This window comes from Thamnophis elegans, chromosome 5 (assembly GCF_009769535.1).
Source record: "Thamnophis elegans isolate rThaEle1 chromosome 5, rThaEle1.pri, whole genome shotgun sequence".
Lineage (NCBI taxonomy): Eukaryota > Metazoa > Chordata > Lepidosauria > Squamata > Colubridae > Thamnophis > Thamnophis elegans.
The window spans coordinates 42417864-42440199 of record NC_045545.1 but is presented as its reverse complement, the minus strand read 5'-3'; the positions used below and the strand labels follow the sequence as shown (position 1 = coordinate 42440199).

Sequence of the window (22336 nt, the reverse complement as noted above, 5' to 3'; positions counted from 1 at the left end):
GGCAATTGTTGCTTTCCCTTAAATATCTTTCATATCGTTTTAACCAATAGAAGGAAAAATTTGTTGAAGTAAGAAAAGAAGTTTAATTTAGCCAACAAAAAAAAATTAGGATAGTAAAAAGGAAAAAATAGAAAAAAAGATCAGTCCATAGACTACAAGCAGGGAGACAGGAAATGTTGCAATTACTTCAATCCACAAAACATTGTTACTAATTAGAGCAGGAAATTTTCTAGTAGCGGTCCAATAGGTGTCAAAATTGCCGCTTTATTCTTACTTTGGGGACTAGATGTTATTATTTTTTTAAGAAAAAAAAGTTGCTTAACACGGATCTTCTGAAAGTAAAAAAAAAACCAAAAAAACCCCTCACCAGATGGAACGCTTTCGCTTCGTCTCTTCCTACAGGAGCCGTCTCCGACTATGCCAGCCTGGGGACTGCCTGTTTGTCCTCATTTGGAAGCGCTACCCTTGGGTCAAACAGGGACTTTGCGATGTCCCTGTGATTAGCAAGGCTTTGGCTTCCCTGTCACCGTCTCTTCGGGATGGTTTAGGTCCTACCGAACCGTCCAAAGACAAAAGTTTCATCGACGGACCCGGACTATCGCGATGTGTCGTCGCGACGCTGGCTCCTCCCTCCCTCAAGTTGATGCATAATATTTTTGATAATGAGAAAATTCCATCAAATCATTGAAGAACTATTAGAATATCTAATTATATTAGTAGTTGTAATAGCTACTGCTTTGGCAGATCTAATGAACTGTGTTATAAAACTTTGTCCTCAAGAGCTGTTAACCATCTACCTCAGGGATGTCAAACTTGCAGTGTCAGGTTGTCATGGGACATATCACATCTTTTTCCCCCTTCACTAAACCAGGGGCGTGCATGGCCAGTGCATGATGCATCCGGCCAGAGGTGGGATTCAGCAGGTTCTGACCAGTTCTGGAGAACTGGTAGCAGAAATTTTGAATCGTTCGGAGAACCGGTAAATACCACCTCTGACTGGCCCCACCCCAGTGTTGGGATACGACAGTACGCCCTGGTATGGGAATACCGGTGCCTAGGTACCGTTCTGGTACGGTGCTCCAGAGGGCCCACCCGTCCTCCTTACCTGTATTTGAGCCAATCGGGGCCTCCGCGCATGCACACGGAGCGTACAGTCCCTGTTCAACACTCCCCAAGCAGCTGGAGCGTCGCAGGCGGTAAGTACGCATGTGCATGCTGTGCGCATGCATGTGGTGGATACTCGGTCCCATTGCATCGTACCATCCATTCTCTGCCTCCCGAGTCCCAGCTGATCAGGAGGAAATGGGGATTTTGCAGTAACCCTTCCCTGGACTGGGGTGGGAATGGGGATTTTACAGTATCCTTCCCCTGCCACACGCACTAAGCCATGCCCACCAAGGCACGCCCACCAAGGCACGCCCACCAAGGCACACCCCCCAGACACGCCCACAGAACTGGTAGTAAAAAAATTTGAATCCCATCACTTATCTGGCACATGGGCCGCGAGTTTGACACCCCTGATCTAACTAAAAAGCCCCAATGACTTTTTTTATGCCATGTCCTTATGACATTGCCTCCATCCCATCTCATCTCAGCCCACAGCTGTGGTAGTATGAAGTTGATGTTAGCTGCTCTGATTTGAAATTTGGATTTTCCTCTTCTCCTGATGCATTTGATACTGGGGATAAAATCTTGCACACTTCATTTGGGATGTGTCTGATGATGTTGTCAGGAGGTCTTCCAACTTCTAATCGATGCTTTAGACTGGAGAAGAATGTCTCTTTCTCTCCTCTAATCACTACTTTTCACTGTCATTCTGGCTTGGGCTCTGTCAGGGGCAAGTAATCTGCCTTCCAAAGAGAAATCTACTAGCATATTGTTGGATCCTACATAGGCTTCCTATAAATAGATTTAATATTCTTTTGAAAAGACTGATAGACCTGTTGGGGAATCAAATTCAATTGAGGTCTGGAAAAAAGGCTGAGTTTTGCCAGCTGTGCCTTCTTGGTTCTGTCCACACTTGGGGCTTCACACATTTTCTATTGTTTCTGTCAAAAAGGGTCATGTTTCTGTAATTCCCCCCCCCCCCTGCTTTTATTACTTTTTATCTATTATGGCACTCAAGCATTTCTTATAGTCCATTCTGGCTCCATCTACGGGCTACTTCCAAATGCTACCACGCACAAGGTTAGAACAGGACATGATACTAGCCTAGTAAGTTGTTTGCAACACTAGATAAGGACAGAGCTTGCTCATCATCAATTGCCTCCTTTTTGCTTGACCACACAACTTTCCTCTGTGTCTGTACCCTGGCAGATGGAGTATTTTGAATATGGGTTTAGTGGCCTTTCAGTGGAGGTTTTAGTTGGACATTTTGACAGTAGCTAAACATTGTCCCAAGCACTCATTTGTGCTTGTTTTCAAGACAGTGATTGGTGACTGTTTACCCCCAGAAAGTGACTCCTGGTGGAAGGGGAAACCACCAATTGCTTTCCTTAAACTTGTCTTACTTTAAAATAATGAAGGTGGCATCAGTTGCCATGTTTCTTACTGTAACAAAAATTACATTATTTTTATCAACAACACACTTTATACTAGCAGTCTTTTCTGTTGCCTCAAGGACTGATGGACAGTACTTTAAGGTGGCCATTAGGTTTAGACCAAAAATACTGCTAACTAATAAGAGCTACATGAGAAAGTTATATTTCACTGAATCAGAGCATTATTTAATCTAATTTTTTGTGCATTGCTTCTGTAGTGGCTTTCCACAAGGTTTCTCCCCCTTGTAGGGAGAGATGCAAATGCTTTTTACCTGAGTTATGATGCTTCCCATATAACAAAACAATCTCTGTATGATATCAACACCTATTCTCTTTGCTAGGTGCAAGTCATTTTATACATACTCTAATGAAATGGACGAGGGACGTGGTGGCTCAGTGGCTAAGACGCTGAGCTAGTCGATCAGAAAGGTCGCCAGTTCAGCAGTTCGAATCCTTAGTGCTGCGTAACTGAGTGAGCTCCCATTACTTGTCCCAGCTTCTGCCAACCTAGCAGTTTGAAAGGAAGCAAAAATGCAAGTAGAAAAATAGGAACCACCTTTGGAAGGAAGATAACAGTGTTCTGTGCACCTTTGCCATTTAGTAATGCAGGCCACAAGACCATGGAGACGTCTTCAGACAGTGCTGGCTGTTCGGCTTTGAAACGGAGATAAGCACTGCCCCCTAGAGTCGGAAACGACTAGCACATATGTGCAAGGGGAACCTTTACCTTTACCAATGAAATAGTGGATATTTTATCAGCAATACAGTATATTCCCCAGAACAAGTGCAGTTGAAAGACCTGGGTGATCGATAATTATGTTTTATTATTGAGGTTCCTGGTTTATAGCAGCTATACTGCTATAACAACTCTTTATAGGAGACATTTGTTGTAGCAAAAAAATGATGGTAGAATAAAAAAAGGAAAAAAGAAAAGCTGAACATGAAGCCAATTACATTAGATAATTTTTGTTCAATCTCTGATATTCTATCCTTGGGCAAGATTTTTTGAATAAATAGTAGTACTGCAGTATCAGGTATTCCTAGAAAGTTATTGACTCTATTCATAGTGAATCCTCATATGGATTAAATAGCCTTATGAAGTAGTTGTCTCTAGGATTGCTAGGAAGTAGAGTTAGATAGCTGATGCCAGGTGCTGACTGGGGCCAATAACATAATACATAATTGGTCCTTTCCGGACCACTCTGACCTCCCAATATGCAAAATATGTTGGATGGAGAGAACTTTTTTAAGGAAAGCTTAATTTATTTAATTTCCACCTAAGCAAACCTGGATTTGTCCAGAATTCAGCTGCCATGGTATAATTCTGTGTCAATTTTCACATCCTTTTTATTGCTGTGTTTTACATACATTGATGTTATATTCTGATACATTTCTTTGATTAATTCATTATGTACCATTGAACTGTTGACTGTCTGCAACCACATAGATTTTTTCTCTCTGTCAATTTGTCCCTTTCAGATTCACCACTCTGAATCTATTCATCTTGCTGCTGCTTCTTTTTGCTTCCATGTTTTCTAGCATTATAATCTCCAGAAAGCTAGTCTTTGCACACAGCTAGTTCTTACTTAGTGACTGCTTCCTTTAGTAACTATTTGCAGTGGTGGTGGTGAAGAAGTACAATCAGTGCTCACATTTATGACTTTTGCAGTTCCATAGAGCAAAGGAAATCTGAAGTATGATAATAAACACAGTTATGCTTCCACTTAGCCTTATGATCAATTTGTTGGTTCCAGTTGTGATGGCTAAATGAGGACTATCTCTAATGTATCTGTAGAAGGATAATTTGAGCCTGGTACATTTCATTATGTTTATTTTATTATCTCTAACTTCTTTGTGCACCTCCTTATAGAAAATGAAGATGTAAATAAAAAAAGGAAGGAAAAATGCTTCTGTAAGCTTCCTGGTGGGACAAATATTATTTTCTTCTCCATTACCAAAAGGGCAGAACTAAGCCTCATTCACTCTCAGAAAATCTGTCTAGATTACAGCTTTTAATGTTTGTATTGTTCTTAAATCAACCTTCCCTAATTTTATGCTAGCTACGAATGGTAGGAGTTGAATAGACCCAAGTTTGGATAAGTATATAGTAAGTAAATTGTTTGTTTTGTTTTAACATTCTTCTTCATTGTAGAAATTGCTTCATCCCTTCTTTAGGCCTGTTGAACTTGTTTGCTCATGGATGTTGCCCTAAATGATTTGATTCTCATTGGCATGGCTTTGTAAGCTTGCTAATCTCTGGCACAGTGCATGCATTTCACAGCCTTTTGCTGGTAGAATGTCTTTCATCTCCAATCGCCATCAGCAAATGCTTCCACGCCTTCTAAATCTTTGGAAAGGGCATGATGTTTTGATGCAGCTCTGAGACTTCTCTGAAAAAGCCACATCAACATTGTCTCCCCTTGTTGTTCCTCTTAGATAATAGTGCTTATTGCATGCGCTGTAGGAAAAAGAGAAGTTGGGGAATTTATGTGTGTGAAGGAAAACTTGACTTAGAATAGAATAACAGAGTTGGAAGCGACCTTGGAGGTCTTCTGGTCCAACCCCCTGCTTAGGCAGGAAACCCTACACCACTTCATACAAATGATTATCTAATCTCTTCTTTGAAACTTCCAGTGTTGGAGCATTTACAACTTCTGGAAGCAAGTTGTTTCACTGATTAATTGTTCTAACTGTCAGGAAATTTCTCCTTAGTTCTAAGTTGCTTCTCTCCTTGATTAGTTTCCACCCATTGCATCTTGTCCTGCCTTAGGTTCTTGGAGAATAGTTTAACTCCCTCTTCTTTGTGGCAACCCTTGAGATATTGGAACACTGCTATCATGTCATTCCTAGTCCTTCTTTTCATTAGACTAGACCAGTGATGGCGAACCTATGACACGCGTGTCAGTGCTGACACGCGTAGCCATTTGGGGTGACACGCACAGGATTTCATGCGATTCATCCTCGGCTCCTGCACGGCCGCCGAGGATGAAAGAATCTGTGCTGGAGGAACGGGGGGGGCGAGACGTGTGATCTCCCCCGCCCACACTCACTTACTGTATCGCCGCCGCCCCTTTCTGAGCGCAGGGGCTGCTGGTAAGGCGTGCATGCCGTGCGCACACACGTCATCAGCGCGGCGAGGGAGGACCCGCAGGAGAGGAGCGTGGGAACAGTGATTAGAACAGTGCGCGCCTCTCTCCAGTCAGGCCGGCACAGAGAGTCTACTCCTGTACTGGGACTGTCGGTTACGACCGCACCACAGCAGGGAACAGCGGAGTGCCAACGGGAACTGTGAGCGCCATTAGCAGCCCTCGCGTCACTAGGAATATTCATAGCAGGGGCGGGCTGGAGCGGCATGTTGATGAGGACGTGGAGCTGGAAGCAGCCGACTCCACAGCCCTGGTTCACGGCACCCCAAACAAGTTCAATAATATCAAGGGCAACATACGAAATCGACTGATGAACAAAGAAGTTACTAAGCAGGTATGTTAAATAATTTGTTTTTGGTTTATTAAATACAATTATATATTGCAATTATACATTTTTGTAGTGTAAACTATAAATTGCGCAAAATTATGTTTTTGTCGAAGTGACACACAACGCGAGTTATGCTCGATTTTTTGCCGATTTTTGACACACCACGCCAAAAAGGTTGCCCATCACTGGACTAGACATATCCAGTTCCAGCAACCGTTCTTTATATGTTTTGTCCTCAAGTCCCCTAATCCTCTTTGTTGCTCTTCTCTACACTCGTTCTAGAGTCTCCACATCTTTTCTACATCGTGGCGACCAAAACTGAATGCAGTATTCCAAGTGTGGCGTTACCAAGGCCTTATAAAGTGGTATTAACACTTCACGTGATCTTGATTCTATCCCTCTGTTTAAGCAGTCTAGAACTGTGTTGGCTTTTTTTGGCAGCTGCAGCACACTGCTGGCTCATATTTAAGTGAATGTCTACTAGGACTCCAAGATCCCTCTCACAGTCACCACTATTGAACAAGGTTCCTTCCAGTATGTTGCTGTTTCAGTTGCTACCCAATTCATATAAACCATAAAAGTTGGTTGGGTGCTCTTCATTTTGAGCTGGATCAAAGCCAATTGCAAGACACTTATCAGTATAATGATATGCCTGCACTGTGTGTGTTGCGTGCTTAAAATAAATGCCATATTTGCTCTATGCCATGCAACAACAGGCCACCTCTGCCACAGTATCCTTTTCTGCCCCAGGCACACCCTGGCATTCTTGAGCACACTATTTCAGGAGACACGGTTAACCCACCAATGTCACTATTTTGGTCACAACATTTCTTTGGAGATCTGAGGCAGATCCTGATATTTATAGAGTGAGGTGATTAGCAAAAATAAGTAGAAGGAAAAGAAGAAGAAAAAAACAGCACCCAACTGCACTGCTTATGGACTGCAAATGCCCAGGACTTCTTGGTCTGATTAGCTTTCCATACAGGTTAACTGTCAGAAGAAGGGCTATGTGATCTGAGTTGCAAAAATCCAGTCAACCACTAAAGGTAGCAATGAGAAACAGAAAGCATTAACTTTTTGCTGACATCTTAGTGGATAACTAGAGTCTTGCAAGTCAACTTGGGAGCTACAGCCAGAAGATAGTTTTATAAGTTGGTTCAGTAAGCTATAGCTAGTTCGCCCACAATGGTGCAGGTGGGTATTGACAACCCAAGTATCTTGCATATCTTACAAAACAGATAGGTGGATAATTCGGTAGACCATCGCTGGGCTGAGTTTCAGGATGTTGCCCCAGGGGACGTGGACAAGGCCATGAGAGCTGTGAGTGCCTCCACTTGTGTACTGGACCCGTGCCCCTCCTGGCTGGTTGCCAACAGCGGAGAGGTGGCACGGGGCTGGATCCAGGCGGTTATTACCGCCTCTCTTCAGGAGGGGCACTTCCCCGCCGCACTTAAAGCGGCGGTGGTGAGACCCCTCCTGAAGAAACCATCTCTGGATCCAGCCGTTCTTAACAACTACCGTCCAGTCTCCAACCTTCCCTTTGTTGGGAAGGTTGTTGAGAAGGTGGTGGCCTCCCAGCTTCAGCGGTCCTTGGAGGAAACCAGCTATCTAGACCCATTCCAGTCCGGCTTCAGACCTGGTTACAGCACAGAAACCGCTTTGGTCGCATTGACCGATGATCTCTGGAGAGCCAGGGATGGAGGCCACGCCTCCATCTTAGTTCTCCTTGACCTCTTGGCGGCTTTCGATACCATCGACCATGGTATCCTTCTGCGACGACTGCGGGAAGTGGGAGTGGGTGGCACTGTTTTGCAGTGGTTCTCCTCCTACCTCTCGGACAGGTCGCAGTCGGTGTTGGTCGGGGGGCAGAGATTGACACCTAGGCCCCTAACATACGGGGTGCCGCAGGGGTCGGTCCTGTCCCCCCTACTATTTAACATCTACATGAAACCGCTGGGCGAGATCATTCGGAGGCATGGGATAAAATATCACCAATACGCGGATGATACGCAGTTGTATCTGTCCGCCCCATGCCAACTCAATGAAGCGGTAGACGTGATGAACCGGGGTCTGGAAGCCGTTAGAGACTGGATGAGGGCTAACAAGCTTTTACTCAACCCGGAAAAAACCGAGTGGCTGTTGTGTTTTCCTCCCAATAATTTGGCCAGTGTTCCATCACTCAGGCTGGGGGGTCAAATATTACACCCCTCAGACAGGGTTCGCAACTTGGGAGTCCTTCTGGATCCACAGCTGACTTTTGATTACCACCTGTCAGCTGTGACGAGGGGGGCATTTGCCCAGGTTCGCCTGGTGCGCCAGTTGCGACCCTACCTGAACCGGGAGGCTCTCACAACAGTCACTCGGGCCCTTGTGACCTCTAGGCTGGAATACTGCAATGTGCTCTACATGGGGCTGCCCTTGAAGAGCATCCGGCGACTTCAGCTAGTCCAGAATGCAGCCGCGCGAGTGATTGTGGGTGCACCTCAGTTCGCCCACATAACACCTATCCTCCGCGAGCTGCGCTGGCTACCTGTTGATCTCCGGGTGCGCTTCAAGGTGCTACTTACCACCTATAAAGCCCTTCATGGTAGTGGATCTAGGTACTTGAGAGACCGCCTCCTGCCAATTACCTCCTCACGACCCATTAGATCGCATAGATTGGGCCTCCTCCGAGTTCCATCTGCCAGTCAGTGTCGACTGGCAACTACGCGGAGGAGAGCCTTTTCAGTTGCAGCTCCGACCCTTTGGAACGATCTCCCCATGGAGATTCGTACCCTCACCACCCTCCAGACCTTCCGCACAGCCCTCAAGACCTGGCTATCCCGTCAGGCCTGGGGTTAAAGATTATATTCCATCCCCGCCCGAATGTTGAATGAATGTTGCTTTACTCTTTTAATTATGTATTGTCCTATATGTCTTTGTATGTTTCCCCTTCCTATATAAGTTGTAAGCCGCCCTGAGGCCCCTCAGGGAAAAGGGCGGCCTATAAATAAACTTAAAAAAAAAAATCTAAACATTACGTAATACATGTATGTTTGTGTGTGTGTGCATGTGTGTGTGTGATATACAAGTCCTTTTAAGTTTCAATTCACAATTTCAAACTTCTGAAGCATTCCTGTACTCCATTCCCCATCCTTACCTTCTTTGGCTACCGTGAACTAGTACTAAGTGCCAAACTTCTCTCCATATAATTGCTCTACATCAGCAAGTCCTTGTCAATATTTAATATCATCAGGTGTAGTCCCCATCCATTTCAAGACACCTTATTATATTTCTTAATTGTTATATTATAATCACTGCTAAAATTGACTAGACATATCCAGTTCCAGCAACCGTTCTTCATATCCTATTGAAAGTATAGTGTGCCTAAAGCTTCATTTTTGGTCCAAAAAATATATATATATTTAAAGTTTTTCTTCCTTTCCTCTGGAAGAAAGGGAGGCTCCGGTGATCAATATTGGGAGGAAAAATATCAAAGCTTATGTCAACTGTCCAGTAACTGATTTAGATGTAGAAGTAGTAGTCTGCTTATGGACTGCAAATGCCCAGGTTCAAATCCATCTTCAGCCATAAAAGCTCACTGGGTGATTTGGAGCCAAGTCATTATATTTCAGCCCAAATTACCTTATAAGAGAGTTTCGGGGGGGGGGGTTGGAGAGGGGGGGTCATTCTTGCCTTCCCCAGGCTCCAGAGGCTTTCCTGAAGTCTCTGGGACAGCAAAAACTGCCTCCCAGGGCTCTGGAGGCCCTTCTAGAACTTCTTGGAGGCCTGTTTCCCCCCCCCTTCAAGACTCCCCGCTGGCCCTGCACTTACCTCGCATCCAAAATGGGCTGCCTGGTGACTCCTGAGAGGGGAAGGATGGGGTGGGAGGGGCAGAACGAGGTGGGAGGGACCAGCCAGGTGTGTGATTTGGAGGTTCTCCAAACTGGCCATAACGTTAGCTATGGGTTCTCCCAAACTCAGGCAAACCCATAGCAGCCCACCCCTGCATGTATGCCACCTTGAACTCTTACTTAGAGAAAGGATTTAACTTTAACTTTAACTTTTAATAGATTTATATGCCGCCCAATTCCGTAGGACTCCGGGCAGCTTACAGAAAAAGTTAATATAAGAAGTTAAAATAAAGAACAATTTAAAAAGAAACAATTTAAAAACAATGCACCATACACTCAATCTGGGTGGGGCTGGACCTCATTTCCGAAGTCAACAGCCCCAGGCCTGCCGGAATAGCCAGGGTTTAGTGGCTTTTTGGAAGGCTGAGAGAGTGGGGAGGGTCCAGATCTCTACGGGTAGGTTGTTCCACAGGATCGGAGCAGCTACAGAGAAGGCCCTCCTCTGAGGAGCTGCCAGCCGGCATTGTCCGGTCGACGGCACCCAGAGAAGGCCCAGTCTGTGAGTTCTTATCGGCCGCTGGGAGGTATGTGGCAGGAGGCAGTCTCCCAGATATCCAGGTCCTAGGCCATGTAGGGCTTTAAAGGTGATGACCAGCACCTTGAAGTGTGTGCGGAGATTGATTGGAAGCCAGTGCAGCTCGTGGAGGATAGGTGTAATATGGGTGTACCCATAATTGCTCGCGCGGCTGCGTTCTGGACTAACTGTAGTCTCTGAACACTTTTCAAGGGCAGCCCCATGTAAAGCGCATTACAGTAATCGAGCTTAAAGGTAACAAGGGCATGAGTGACCATTCGAAGTGCCTCCCGGTCCAGATAAGGCCGCAACTGGTGCACCAGGCGAACCTGGGCAAAGGCCCCCCTGGTCACAGCTGACAAGGGATGTTCTAATGTCAGCTGCGAATCCAGGAGGACACCCAAGTTGTGGACCCTCTCTGAGAGGTGTAGAATTTCACCCGCCAGGCTAAGGGATGGAATATCTGGACTGTCCTTGGGAGGTAACATCAATAGCCACTCGGTCTTGTCTGGATTGAGTGCAAGCTTGTTCGTTCCCATCCAGACCCTGACAGCCTCCAGGCACTGGCACATCACTTCCACCACTTCGCTGAGTTGGCACGGGGCGGACAGATACAATTGAGTATTGTCCGCGTACTGATGGTATTTGATCCCGTGCTGGGGTATGATCTCACCCAGCGGCTTCATGTAGAGGATAGGACATAAATAAACAGAAGAAATAAAACAAAATGCCCTAGTCCCAAAGCCAACCTTCCCAGAATTCACACTAATACTCACCATGTATTCCATAACTCTTACAAACATTCCAGAGGTTATAAGGAGGTACTGAATGACATGAACTTGTTCTCTATGCCCGCCCACACTCTTAATGAACACCCTTGGGCACCTAATCACCCTGCAATCTCCTTTTGTTCTTTCAAGGCCTAGTTCTTACCAAGCAAGCTTGTTTGCATGAGGACTAAGAGCCCCAGTTCTTATGGCATGTATTGTCCTGTCTAGGCCTCACGTGGCATATTAGCCTCCCCACATTTTCCACATTCCTGCTTGTTATGACTCAGAGTATCTTGTTTACCAAGATCAGCTGTTCTTGGAGAATTCCAGTATTTCTTAGAATGGAATTATTTATTCTCCAGTACTTTATCCACCATTATCAATTTTCTGCCCCTGAAAATAGGGATATTGGAGTATCAGTACAGTTACTTGAAATAGGCAGGCAAAGGTGATGCATCTTTAAAGGATGGTGTAGAAATGCTTACAGCTGGCAGGAAATATCTGCTATAGTCCTCCAATGCATTTTCCAACTCTTAATCTCTCTTTCTTTGACCAAACACTCTCAAAGAGCAGCAAAGATAGTCCTGACTTAATGATACCACTTTGGACTGCAATTTTAGGCTCATTTTAGAGGCAGGAAGGTCAGTAACCCTTCAATCATCTGTAGGTTGAAGAGATGCAATGGACAGTTTTACTAATCTTCATCCACCTTGACCTAATAGCCAGTCAAACTTTTGTTAAAACACTTTCTCTAGAACTTTCTGTTACTATGATTCCATCTCCTCTTAAGATTTGTGTGTCAGCCTGAACATATTTTGTAAGCAGACATTTCAATTGCTAATTGCAAATCTAGATAAGACAGCCTTTATCACATGGTCAAAAGTTATGTAGACTCAAGCACAGAGAAAGAGAAATAAGTAGATAGAAATAAGAACGTAAAATTTAACCTTAACCTTCCTTCATGGGTGTAGTTTATCTGGTTTCTGGCCATAAGAAGAACGGTGTTGTCACTAAGAGGAAATAAGTAGGGTCACCTTCTTTCATCTAGTCAGTCCAATAATCTTTTGTTCTTACTGTGCAGTGGAACTGGAGGTTTTCTTGGTGTATAGGTGGGAGAGGTGTTAAGGAAAAGGAAAATTCACAATGGAGGAAAAAGTATCTCTCATTTGTATTCCTAAGTTGCCTTTGATTTTGTAAAATGACATATGTTGTATATACAACTTTAAGCAATCCTAAGGATATGTTGCCTTGCACCAATTGGACTTCTTTCTTATGCAGTTCTTTGTATACCTATTTGAAAGTAAACTCTTATTTTAAATGTAATCAATTTACCCCCATGGTGTGTGTGGGGGGGTATGTGAGTGATACAGTTGTTTTTTTTAAAAAAAAATTAAGGACAAAATGAAGATCTTGTGCTTGTTGTATCTTTAATTTAAGAATAAGGCTGTTACAAAAGCATGTGCCCAGAGACAAGCATGAATTATTTTGAAGTGAAAGTGTTCCAAAACCTGAACTGAAGGGGAAATCATATAAAAGGTTTCCTGCTGTTCAAATGTTTTCTAATTAGTATACAGAATCTATCTATAAGGAATATTTCTTAATTACCCTCATCTTCTATGCCGAGATCTTTTTCCCCCCTGAAGTTGTCAGCTACATTAGACCTAAAAAGAATGAATCATTCCAATGATATGGCGTACAAGCAGCCCCACCCTAGGCACTGGGCCAATAGTCAGGTATGCAGGTACAGGAGAGTAAAAGAGAGTGCTCAGTAGAGAAAGCTTTACTCTGAAAAAACTTTGAAACAACACTCATGAAACTACCTTTTTTCTATCCTGTAAGTATTGAACGCCCATTGTGCAAGGCACCCTGAGTCATCTTTCCTTCACTGTGAGCCTACTTGCTTCCATTTCACTAGATGTTACTGCTCACTGCATCTCTTTCTAGCTACTTACTCAAAGATAAGGTTGACAAGAGAGAAGGTAGCTATTGCTGCAGCTCTTTTTTCTTGTGATCCTACTTTGTCTATCCTGGGACAAAGAGACTGAGTGAACCAACTGTGGCATATGATATGGGATAGGAGGAATCTTGGCAGAGGGCCCTCTATAATGTTTGTGAACCATGACAGATAGTCAACCATGCCAATACTAGCTGCTGGCCCTTCAGCCATGCATTTACTCTGAAGAGGAGTTCTTATTAATTCAAATGCTACCTCACTAGCTTCTGATATTTTAATAATTCTAATCAAAGGATCTTTCTACGATCATTTTTGGAGCTATATTTTTCTTAACAGGCCAATCGGCCTCCTTCAATGTTCCTTCTTTTTGTTTTCTTCTTCCTTTATTATTCATTTGCTGCTTGATGGTTCATTTCTGTGAATCATGTCTTAATTATTAATTCTCATATGAAACATATTGTGGTTAAAACGTCTGGGAATCACTTGACCTAGAAAACGTTTGGTATGTTTTAAAATTGGATTCCTGAACAGAACAGATAGTTAGATTTAATAGCTATGAAATATTATTAAACTCAATGAAAACAATGGGCACTAATCATATATATCAAACAAATATCAAGTCCTGTGCATTCTTCCTCTCCTGCTTTTTGTACCACTCATGATCAAATGTTCTGCAGAACCTAAATGCTTGCACATTCTTGTGGCATTTTGGTTGATTTAGATTGGTTTTCACTCTCCTTTTTGATAGTATATCTAGGTTTAGCTCTTTTAGAGCCAAGGCTCTTCTGAATTTGAGACCACAGATTACCAGTGTGAGCTCTGGCTTTGCTTTAAGACCATGATATGGCTTATTGCTGGCTTCCTGATTTTTTTCCCAAGTGGAAACACAGAGACCACACCATTATGGCTAGGATTAGCATAGTTTTGTTTGTTCTATGAATTGAATTCCTCAACAGGATCAATATCCCCCTGTGCTGAGCAAAACATGCTTAGGTTTGGCTTGAAAATATTTTATGTTGGCGGTTTGCTGAGTACTAAATCCACAATAGGTGAGTCATAGCTGGGCCTTGTGTGTGCAAAGTGTAGTTATGTCAAATAAACATATATGCATTTATCTGACATAAAAAGAGAGACTGACTTTGTGTGAGTTGGTAAAAGAAAGGAGAGAGAAAAAGAAAGGGAGACAAGAAGGGAAGTAGGGAGGGAGGGAGGAAGGAAGAAAGAAAGATTAAGCCCAAATAATTAGGCTGAATTTGCATGAAGGAAAGTTTGGAATTTGACTGTCAGCTACAGCACTATTAAATGTCAGCTTTGGCCAGCCCGGAGGCCTGGAGCTGCCATTCAGGGGAGAAGACTGGGCCAGCTGCCAAGACTCACCGTCCCACCTCCACAACCTGAAGAAACTCCTGCTAAAAATCCATGATTAATTGCCAGGTGGTTTTTGCTCTGGGTCCCAAGGTAATGGGTGTGCGCACGCGTGGGGTGCGGTTAATCTTAATTACCAATATAGGTATAAAAGGTGGTGTGAAGCACAGGATGGCAGCTCTGACAATTTATTCATTGCCTTAGCGCTTTGTTGGTCAGTTCATGCCGAAGGAAGAATACAAATTGCATTTACAAACTGTTTCTGTGTTTGGCTGGTTTCATTAACCTTCGGAACCTGACAGTTTGTCAGAGCTATTTATATTTGGTGTATGACACAGTTGATGAGCACACTTATCACATATAACCATTTCATTGGATGCTTCTGAATATTCCTCCTGATATATTGTACAGACAATTTTCCCCATTTCAGTAGCTCCTGTAGTAACAGTGAGAGGGATCTTGGAATCCTAGTGGACAACCATTTAAATATGAGCCAGCAGTGTGCAGCAGCTACCAAAAAAGCCAGCAAAGTTCTAGGCTGCATAAACAGAGGGATAGAATCAAGATCACGTGAAGTGTTAATACTACTTTATAATGGCCACACTTGGAATACTGCATTCTGTTTTGGTCGCCACGATGTAGAAAAGATGTGGAGACTCTAGAAAGAGAAGAGCAACAAAGATGATTAGGGGACTGGAGACTAAAACAGAAGAATGGTTGCAGGAATTGGGTATGTCTAGTTTAATGAAAAGAAGGACTAGGGGAGACATGATAGCAGTGTTCCAATATCTCAGGGGTTGCCACAAAGAAGAGGGAGTTAAACTATTCTCCAAGGCACCAGAGGTAGAACAAGAAGCAATGGGTGGAAACTAATCAAGGAGAGAAGCAACTTAGAACTGAGGAGAAATTTCCTGACAGTTAGAACAATTAATCAGTGGAACAACTTGCCTCCAGAAGTTGTGAATGCCCCAACACTGGAAGTATTTAAGAAGATGTTGGATAGCCATTTGTCTGAAACGGTATAGGGTTTCCTGCCTAGACAGGGGGTTGGACTAGAAGACCTCCAAGGTCCCTTCCAACTCTGCTATTGTATTGTATTGGTATTGGTATTGGTATTGGTATTGGTATTGGTATTGTATTGTATTGTATTGTATTGTATTGTATTGTATTGTATTGTATTGTATTGTATTGTATTGTATTGTATTGTATTGTATTGTATTGTATGTCCTTCTAGAGAAACCAGGACTTGGAACTGTCTTCAAATATAATGAAGCAGCTCTGCTTAGGTTTGTTTATTTTTTTCTTCGGTTTGTTTTCTTAAAAATACACACATTTAATGTTGAATTTAAAGTCTAAAAAACAGTTCCAGCAATACAAAAATGTCAACACCCATGACAAAATGAATACACACATCCACAATTAAACCAATAGTTTATCACATTCTCTCCCCTACCAGATTCCAATAGTGATCTTGCATGGAAGCCCTACTGCAAATACTACTGGTGTTCAATGTGAATTACAAAAATTGCAGAAAAATAAAATTAAAAAACTGGTTGTAAATTATAACAAAACTACATTTTGCATTATTTCAAAAGACCAACATTTAAAAAGTAACCTGTTCTTATGAAAATATTGTAGCTATAGGCAAGGCAACTTAATAGCTGTGATTGAATAAATGGAAAAGACCCATATTTTTGGTGAGGGCAAGCGGAAGTAAATTTTAATTTTCACCTTTGTTCAACTAAATTTTCTGAAAAACCACAAGAATTGGCCAATGCCTTTTATCTATTCTTCCTTTGTTTTTTTTTAATGCCAGTACATATTTATTTATTGTTCATTTTATGAATTAAATTGACGTGCCATCCATGTCACAGACTCGGTCAACTCTGGACAAACTTTCCCTTTCTGTGGAGTGGGTGGAAATGAGGTTAGGTGATCTCGGGAATCACAGAATGGAAACTTCCCCAGCATCCACGGCCACTTGGCCGTGTAGGTCTTCTTCAGCTCCTTCTTGTAGAGCTTGACCTGGGCCTCGTGCTGGCCGCAGAGGTCCTGTAGCGCATCGGCCAGCTTGTTCTCGAACTCCCACTGGCTCCCATTGTTGATCTCCACCAGGCACATCTCATAGCAGAGTTTGCTCTCACGGAGCTCCTCGCTGGAAGTCCAGCTCCTTCTTCAGGGTCTGCAGGCTGGTCTCTGCATCCAACCACTGCAGCGTTTCGTCCTGAAGCTGCTTCTTGATGTCGGCCAAGGCCATCTGCAATGTTCGCTCAGCTGGACATTTTGGGGTCCTCAAGACTCTGCATTTAGTAAATCGCCAGTTCTGGTGACCCCACGTGAAAAAGGACATAGAGGAACATATTTGGAACATGACAAGGAATTCTGGAACCAAAGTCTCCCTGTTCTGTGTTACACAGCAAAATTAGGGGTTCAAAAACATATGGATCTATTCTAAATATAAAAGTACACTATATTGCCAAAAGTATTCGCTCACCTGCCTTTACTCGCATATAAACTTACTGTAAGTGACATCCCATTCCTAATCCATAGGGTTCAATATGACATCGGTCCAACCTCTGCAGCTATAACAGCTTCAACTCTTCTGGGAAGGCTGTCCACAAGGTTTAGGAGTGTGTTAATGGGAATCTTTGACCATTCTTCCAGAAGCACATTTGTGAGGTCACACACTGATTTGGAAGGGTTTACGTGGCTGAGTTTGCTCTCGTGGAGCACCTCGCTGTAGATGTACTTTTGGAAGTCCAGCTCCTCCTTCAGGGTCTGCAGGATGGTCTCCACATCTAACCGCTGCAGCGTTTCGTCCTGAAGCTGCTTCTTGATGTTGGCCAAGGCCATCTCCAACTTGGCCAGCTGGCCTCTGAGGTCACGGCCTTCAGTCTCCAGTTTGCACTTCTCCCCCAAGAGGCTGCTGAGTGTAGCCTTTTTGGAGTTGAATAGGGCCTCTACATCCTTCAGGCTGATCTCGGCAGTGAGCAGGTCTCCTTCCTTCTTGGCATTCCTGACCCTGAAGTCCATGAAATCCTCGTGGACCTGGGTGAGCTCCAGCTGGAGCCGTGCACGCTCCTTGCCCACCAACTCCACCGTCTTGCGTACATGGCACAGTTCAGTCTCGTTAGCCACCGTAATGCTGGACTGCTGACCTCCTCCGAGTTGGTGATGCGCAGCCGTGCGTTCTCTGACTCCAGCGAGTGCACCTTGTCAATGTAGACGACCAGCCAGTTATTCAGATCCTGCTGCTCCTCCTTCTCCTGCAGGGGGGTGAGGCGGGCCGGTGACAAAGGCATTGAGTTGTGGTTGCTGTGGTTCTGCCCGGCGTGCGTGTCCATGGCAATGGCAGCACGGTGGGTGAGGCTCTCCGTCTGCAGCAAATCGGTCAGCTTGCTCTCGAACTCCTGCTGCTGCCCGTTGTCAATCTCCACCAGGCACATCTCATAACAGAGTTTGCTCTCACAGAGCTTCTCGCTAGAAGTCCAGCTCCTCCTTCAGGGTCTGCAGATTGGTCTCTGCATCCAACCGTTGCAGCATTTCGTCCTAAAGCTGCTTCTTGATGTCGGCCAAGGCCATCTCCAATGTTTGCTCAGCTGGACATTTTGGGGTCCTCAAGACTCTGCATTTAGTAAATCGCCAGTTCTGGTGACCCCACGTGAAGAGGGACATAGAGGAACATATTCGGAACCTGACAAGGAATTCTGGAACCAAAGTCTCCCTGTTCTGTGTTATACAGCAAAATTAGGGCTTAAAAAATATATGGATCTATTCTAAATATACAAAGTATTCTTCCTTTGGTTTTTTTTTAATGCCAGTACATATTTATTTATTGTTCATTTTATGAATTAAATTGACATGCCAGACTCAGTCAACTCTGGACAAACTTTCCCTTTGTGTGGAGTGGGTGGAAATAAGGTTAGGTGATCTCGGGAATCACAGGATGGAATCTTCCCCAGCATCCACGTCCACTTGGCTGCGTAGGTCTTCTCCAGCTCCTCCTTGTAGAGCTTGACCTGGGCCTTGTGCTGGCCGCAGAGGTTCTGCAGCGCATCGGCCAGCTTGTTCTCGAACTCCCACTGGCGCCCGTTGTCAATCTCCACCAGGCACGTCTCGTAGCACAGTTTGCTCTCACAGTGCTCCTCGCTGGAAGTCCAGCTCCTCCTTCAGGGTCTGCAGGCTGGTCTCCGCATCCACCCGCTGTAGCGTTTCATCCTGAAACTGCTTCTTGATGTCGGTCAAGACCATCTCCAACTTGGCCAGCTGGCTGCTGAGGTCACAGTCTTCAGTCTCCAGTTTGTGCTTCTCCCCCAAGGGGGTGCTGAGTGCAGCCTTTTTGGTGTTGAGTATGGCCTCCATATCCTTCAGGCTGACCTCGGCAGTGAGCAGGTCTCCTTCATTCTTGGTGTTCCTGACCCTGAAGTCCGTGAAGTCTTCGTGGACCTCGGTGAGCTCCAGCTGGAGCTGGGCACGGTCCTTGTCCACTAACTCCACCATCTTGCGCACATGGCGGAGCTCAGTCTCATACGCCTCTGTAATGCCAGGCTGCTGACCTTCTCCGAGTCGGTGATGCGCAGTCACAGCGGCACGTTCTCCGACTCCAGCGAGTGCACCTTTTCAATATAGATGACCAGCCGGTTGTTCAGGTCCTGCAGCTCCTCCTTCTCCTGCAGGGGGGTGAGGCGGGTGGGCAACAGCGGCATGGAGTTGTGGCCACTGCGGCTCTGCCTGGCGGGCGTGTCCATGGCGGCGGGGGGGGGGGAATGAGGCTCTCCGGCTGAGGGTTTGTCTTGACATGTTTGGTCTGTAAACTTTATTACCACAGCGAGAGGGCTTTGCCTGGAAGGGGTCAAAGTTATATGTACCGTGTGGTATGGGTGGCCGTGCTGTGGCGCTGCCATGACGTTCACTCAGCTGGACATTTTGGGTTCGTCAAGACTCTGTATGTAGTAAATCGCCAGTTCTGGTGGCCCCACATGAAGAGGGACATAGAGGAATGTATTCGAAACCTGACAAGGAATTCTGGAACCAAAGTCTCCCAGTTCTGTGTTACACAGCAAAATTAGGGCTTCAAAAACATATGGATCTATTCTAAATATACAAAGTATGTTTAACTCTTTTCATACATTAGCAATTCCTGCATTTTCAGAAATTAAGAAATGTGTTTAGGGAATAACATATACATGTCTTACATATCAAATGTATGTTGATTTTAAGGGTAGTAGACACATGGCATCTTTTAAAAACTACATGGTTATGGGTACTTTGTGTATAGCTTTATTGAAGGAATCCTGTATTTTTTCTGCATTTCTCTTGAAATGTGGAAGAAAAGAAAGAAAGGAGAAAGAATCATTGTGACATATTTTGATCACTTTTTTCTCTTTTTTGTACACCAATTTTTTCTTTTTTGTTGTTAGTGCTGGACTTAAGGTTTTTTTTAAATATTTTAATCCTGGTTGGGTGAATAAGCTATGATTGTCTAAATTCTCACAACATGTAAAAACATACACTTATTTACAAGCCCCAATGACTGGGTTCACATGAAATGCAAACCTGCAAGGTAAAATTGCTTATATGCCATCCTACCCCCTCTGTAGCAAATTATACATTGTAGAACATAAAGAACCACTGAAATTACATGCTTTGCGTAATAGTTGCTAGATAGCTAGCAAGAAGCAATACTGTACTATAAATCATTGTCTGATACTAAAGTTGAATAATAATATTTCTGAACATTGAAAATGATTCTGGGAAAATCAGTATCAGCATATCTCAGACTTAATGAGATTCTGCTGCCCAAACTTATTTGATCTATCGTGCCTACATGCTCTTTAAAAACAATAATTTCTACTGGATTCAGCCATTCAATTTCTAAGCACCTGTGATGACTCTTTTCCTGCCCTGCAGATCCTAAGCAATAACTCCCTGGAGTTTATTCCTTTGTTGCATCAATGTCTATAAAGCCTTACAGCCTTTCAGCTTACCCCGCTCTTAAAATAATTGAAAACATTGAATAAGCTAAGGCTACATAAAATACAGATGAAACAATACTTTTTAATTTTGAAATTAATTTTAATTTCTCTGAGTAGAACATAGAAGGATGTTTGGCTAGAAGAGTTAAATACATTGTAAAAAATAGTGTTCTGAACTTTGCTCATTCTAAAGTATTATGAGTATTCCCATTAAGGAAAAGGAAAAAGGAGAGAGGAATAAATTTCTCTTTTATTCCTCATACATAGAAAGCACAATCTTATTTAGCCAGCACAGCACAATGTTCTTACAGGCTTCCATCTAATGGATAGCAAATGTGGGCATTAACCAGGAATACAAAACTAGCCCGGCATTTAAGATAATCTGCAGTTGTCATTAATAAAGACTAAATGTATTTTGGGAGTGGTGGAAAACATTACAGAAGCAGAAGAATGTAAAAACTTAGAATTCTCCATTAAAAAAAACAGTTAAACTCATTTTTGTTTTCTTACAATATGATTTAGAAAATAGGCAGGCTCCCTCTTCTTTGTGGCACTCCCTCAAATATTAGAATACTGCTATCACGACGGGCTGACATGATAGCAGTGTTCCAATATCTGAGGGGCTGCTGTTAAGTGTGGGATGAGTGAAGAGACAGGACTCACGCTGGTGCAACAGCTCTTTATTCAATAGATGAGTATATACAAGTGCCGGAGCTGTCCGGCAGCTCCCTCTTTAAAAGGGAGCTGTCTGACAGCTCAGCCACTGAGATCCCTTGAATGTTTCCCCCCTGCAGCGAGAACCAATCCCTTTAAACTAACAGGTTTCCCGCTGGACTGGGAGAACAGAGGGAAACCTAAGCCCAAGGTTTCCCTCCTCATTACCATATTCGACAGCTGCCACAAGGAAGAGGGGGTTCAACCAGAGGTGGTATTCAAAAGGTTCTGACCAGTTCTGGAGAACTGGTAGCAGAAATTTTGATTAGTTCAGAGAACCGGTAAATACCACCTCTGACTGGCCCTGCCCCCATCTATTGTCTACCTCCTGAGTCCCAGCTGATTGGGAGGAAATGGGGATTTTGCAGTAACCTTCTCCTGGAATGGAGAGGGAATGGAGATTTTACAGTATCCTTCCCCTGCCATGCCCACCAAACCACGGCCCACCAAGCCTGCCATGCCCACCAAGCCACACCCAGAGAACCGGTAGTAAAAAAAAATTTGAATCCCACCACTGAGTTCAACATATTTTCCAAACACCAGAATGCATGACAAGAACAATGGATGGAAACTAATCGAGGAGAGAAGCAACCTAGAACTAAGGAGAAATTTCTTAAGAGAACAATTAATCAGTGAATGTTGCCTTCAGAAGTTGTGGGTATTCCATCACTGGAGGCTTTTAAAAGCAGACTGGACAGCTATGTCCGGAATGGTATAAAGTCTCCTGCTTGAGCAGAGGGCTGGATTATAAGACCTCCAAGGTCCCCTCCAACTCTGTCGTCTGTTATTCTGATTTTCATGATTTGACAATACTCTTTACCATCTTGGTTGAACATGTGATGAAGGATCTTGGGGTGATTTGTCACATGCCACATTAACATTAGCTTTGACTGACCTTGAGTATCAGGGCAATCTATATTGCACCCAAATAGGAAGATGTCAACAGCTGGAGATGAAATAGTAACCTTTTCATGTATCCCTGCACTTAAAAAGCTTAAGAACCACATACCACTCCCTGTTGTGCCAGGGCATAAACAGTACATGCTAAATCATTCTATGGTGAAGAACAGGCCTGTCATGTGCACAGATCATTAGTGGCAAGTGAATAGACCAGTGTCTATAAGAACATCACTAACC

The 22336-nt window shown here is 43.8% G+C and overlaps 1 protein-coding gene and 1 pseudogene across 1 annotated transcript in view; both read right to left on the bottom strand.

Moving 5' to 3' along the window:
- The window catches only part of LOC116509005 (prelamin-A/C-like), a 56420-nt gene extending 38464 nt beyond the window's left edge, over positions 1-17956 (bottom strand). Inside the window, 4 exon segments of the mRNA XM_032217879.1 lie at positions 12797-12852; positions 16492-16661; positions 17244-17665; positions 17668-17956. Of these exon segments, the coding sequence (XP_032073770.1) occupies positions 12797-12852; positions 16492-16661; positions 17244-17665; positions 17668-17956 (937 nt within the window).
- A 103-nt stretch (positions 17957-18059) lies between these two features.
- LOC116509004 lies at positions 18060-19258 on the bottom strand (annotated as a pseudogene).
- Between the last annotated feature and the right edge of the window lie 3078 nt (positions 19259-22336).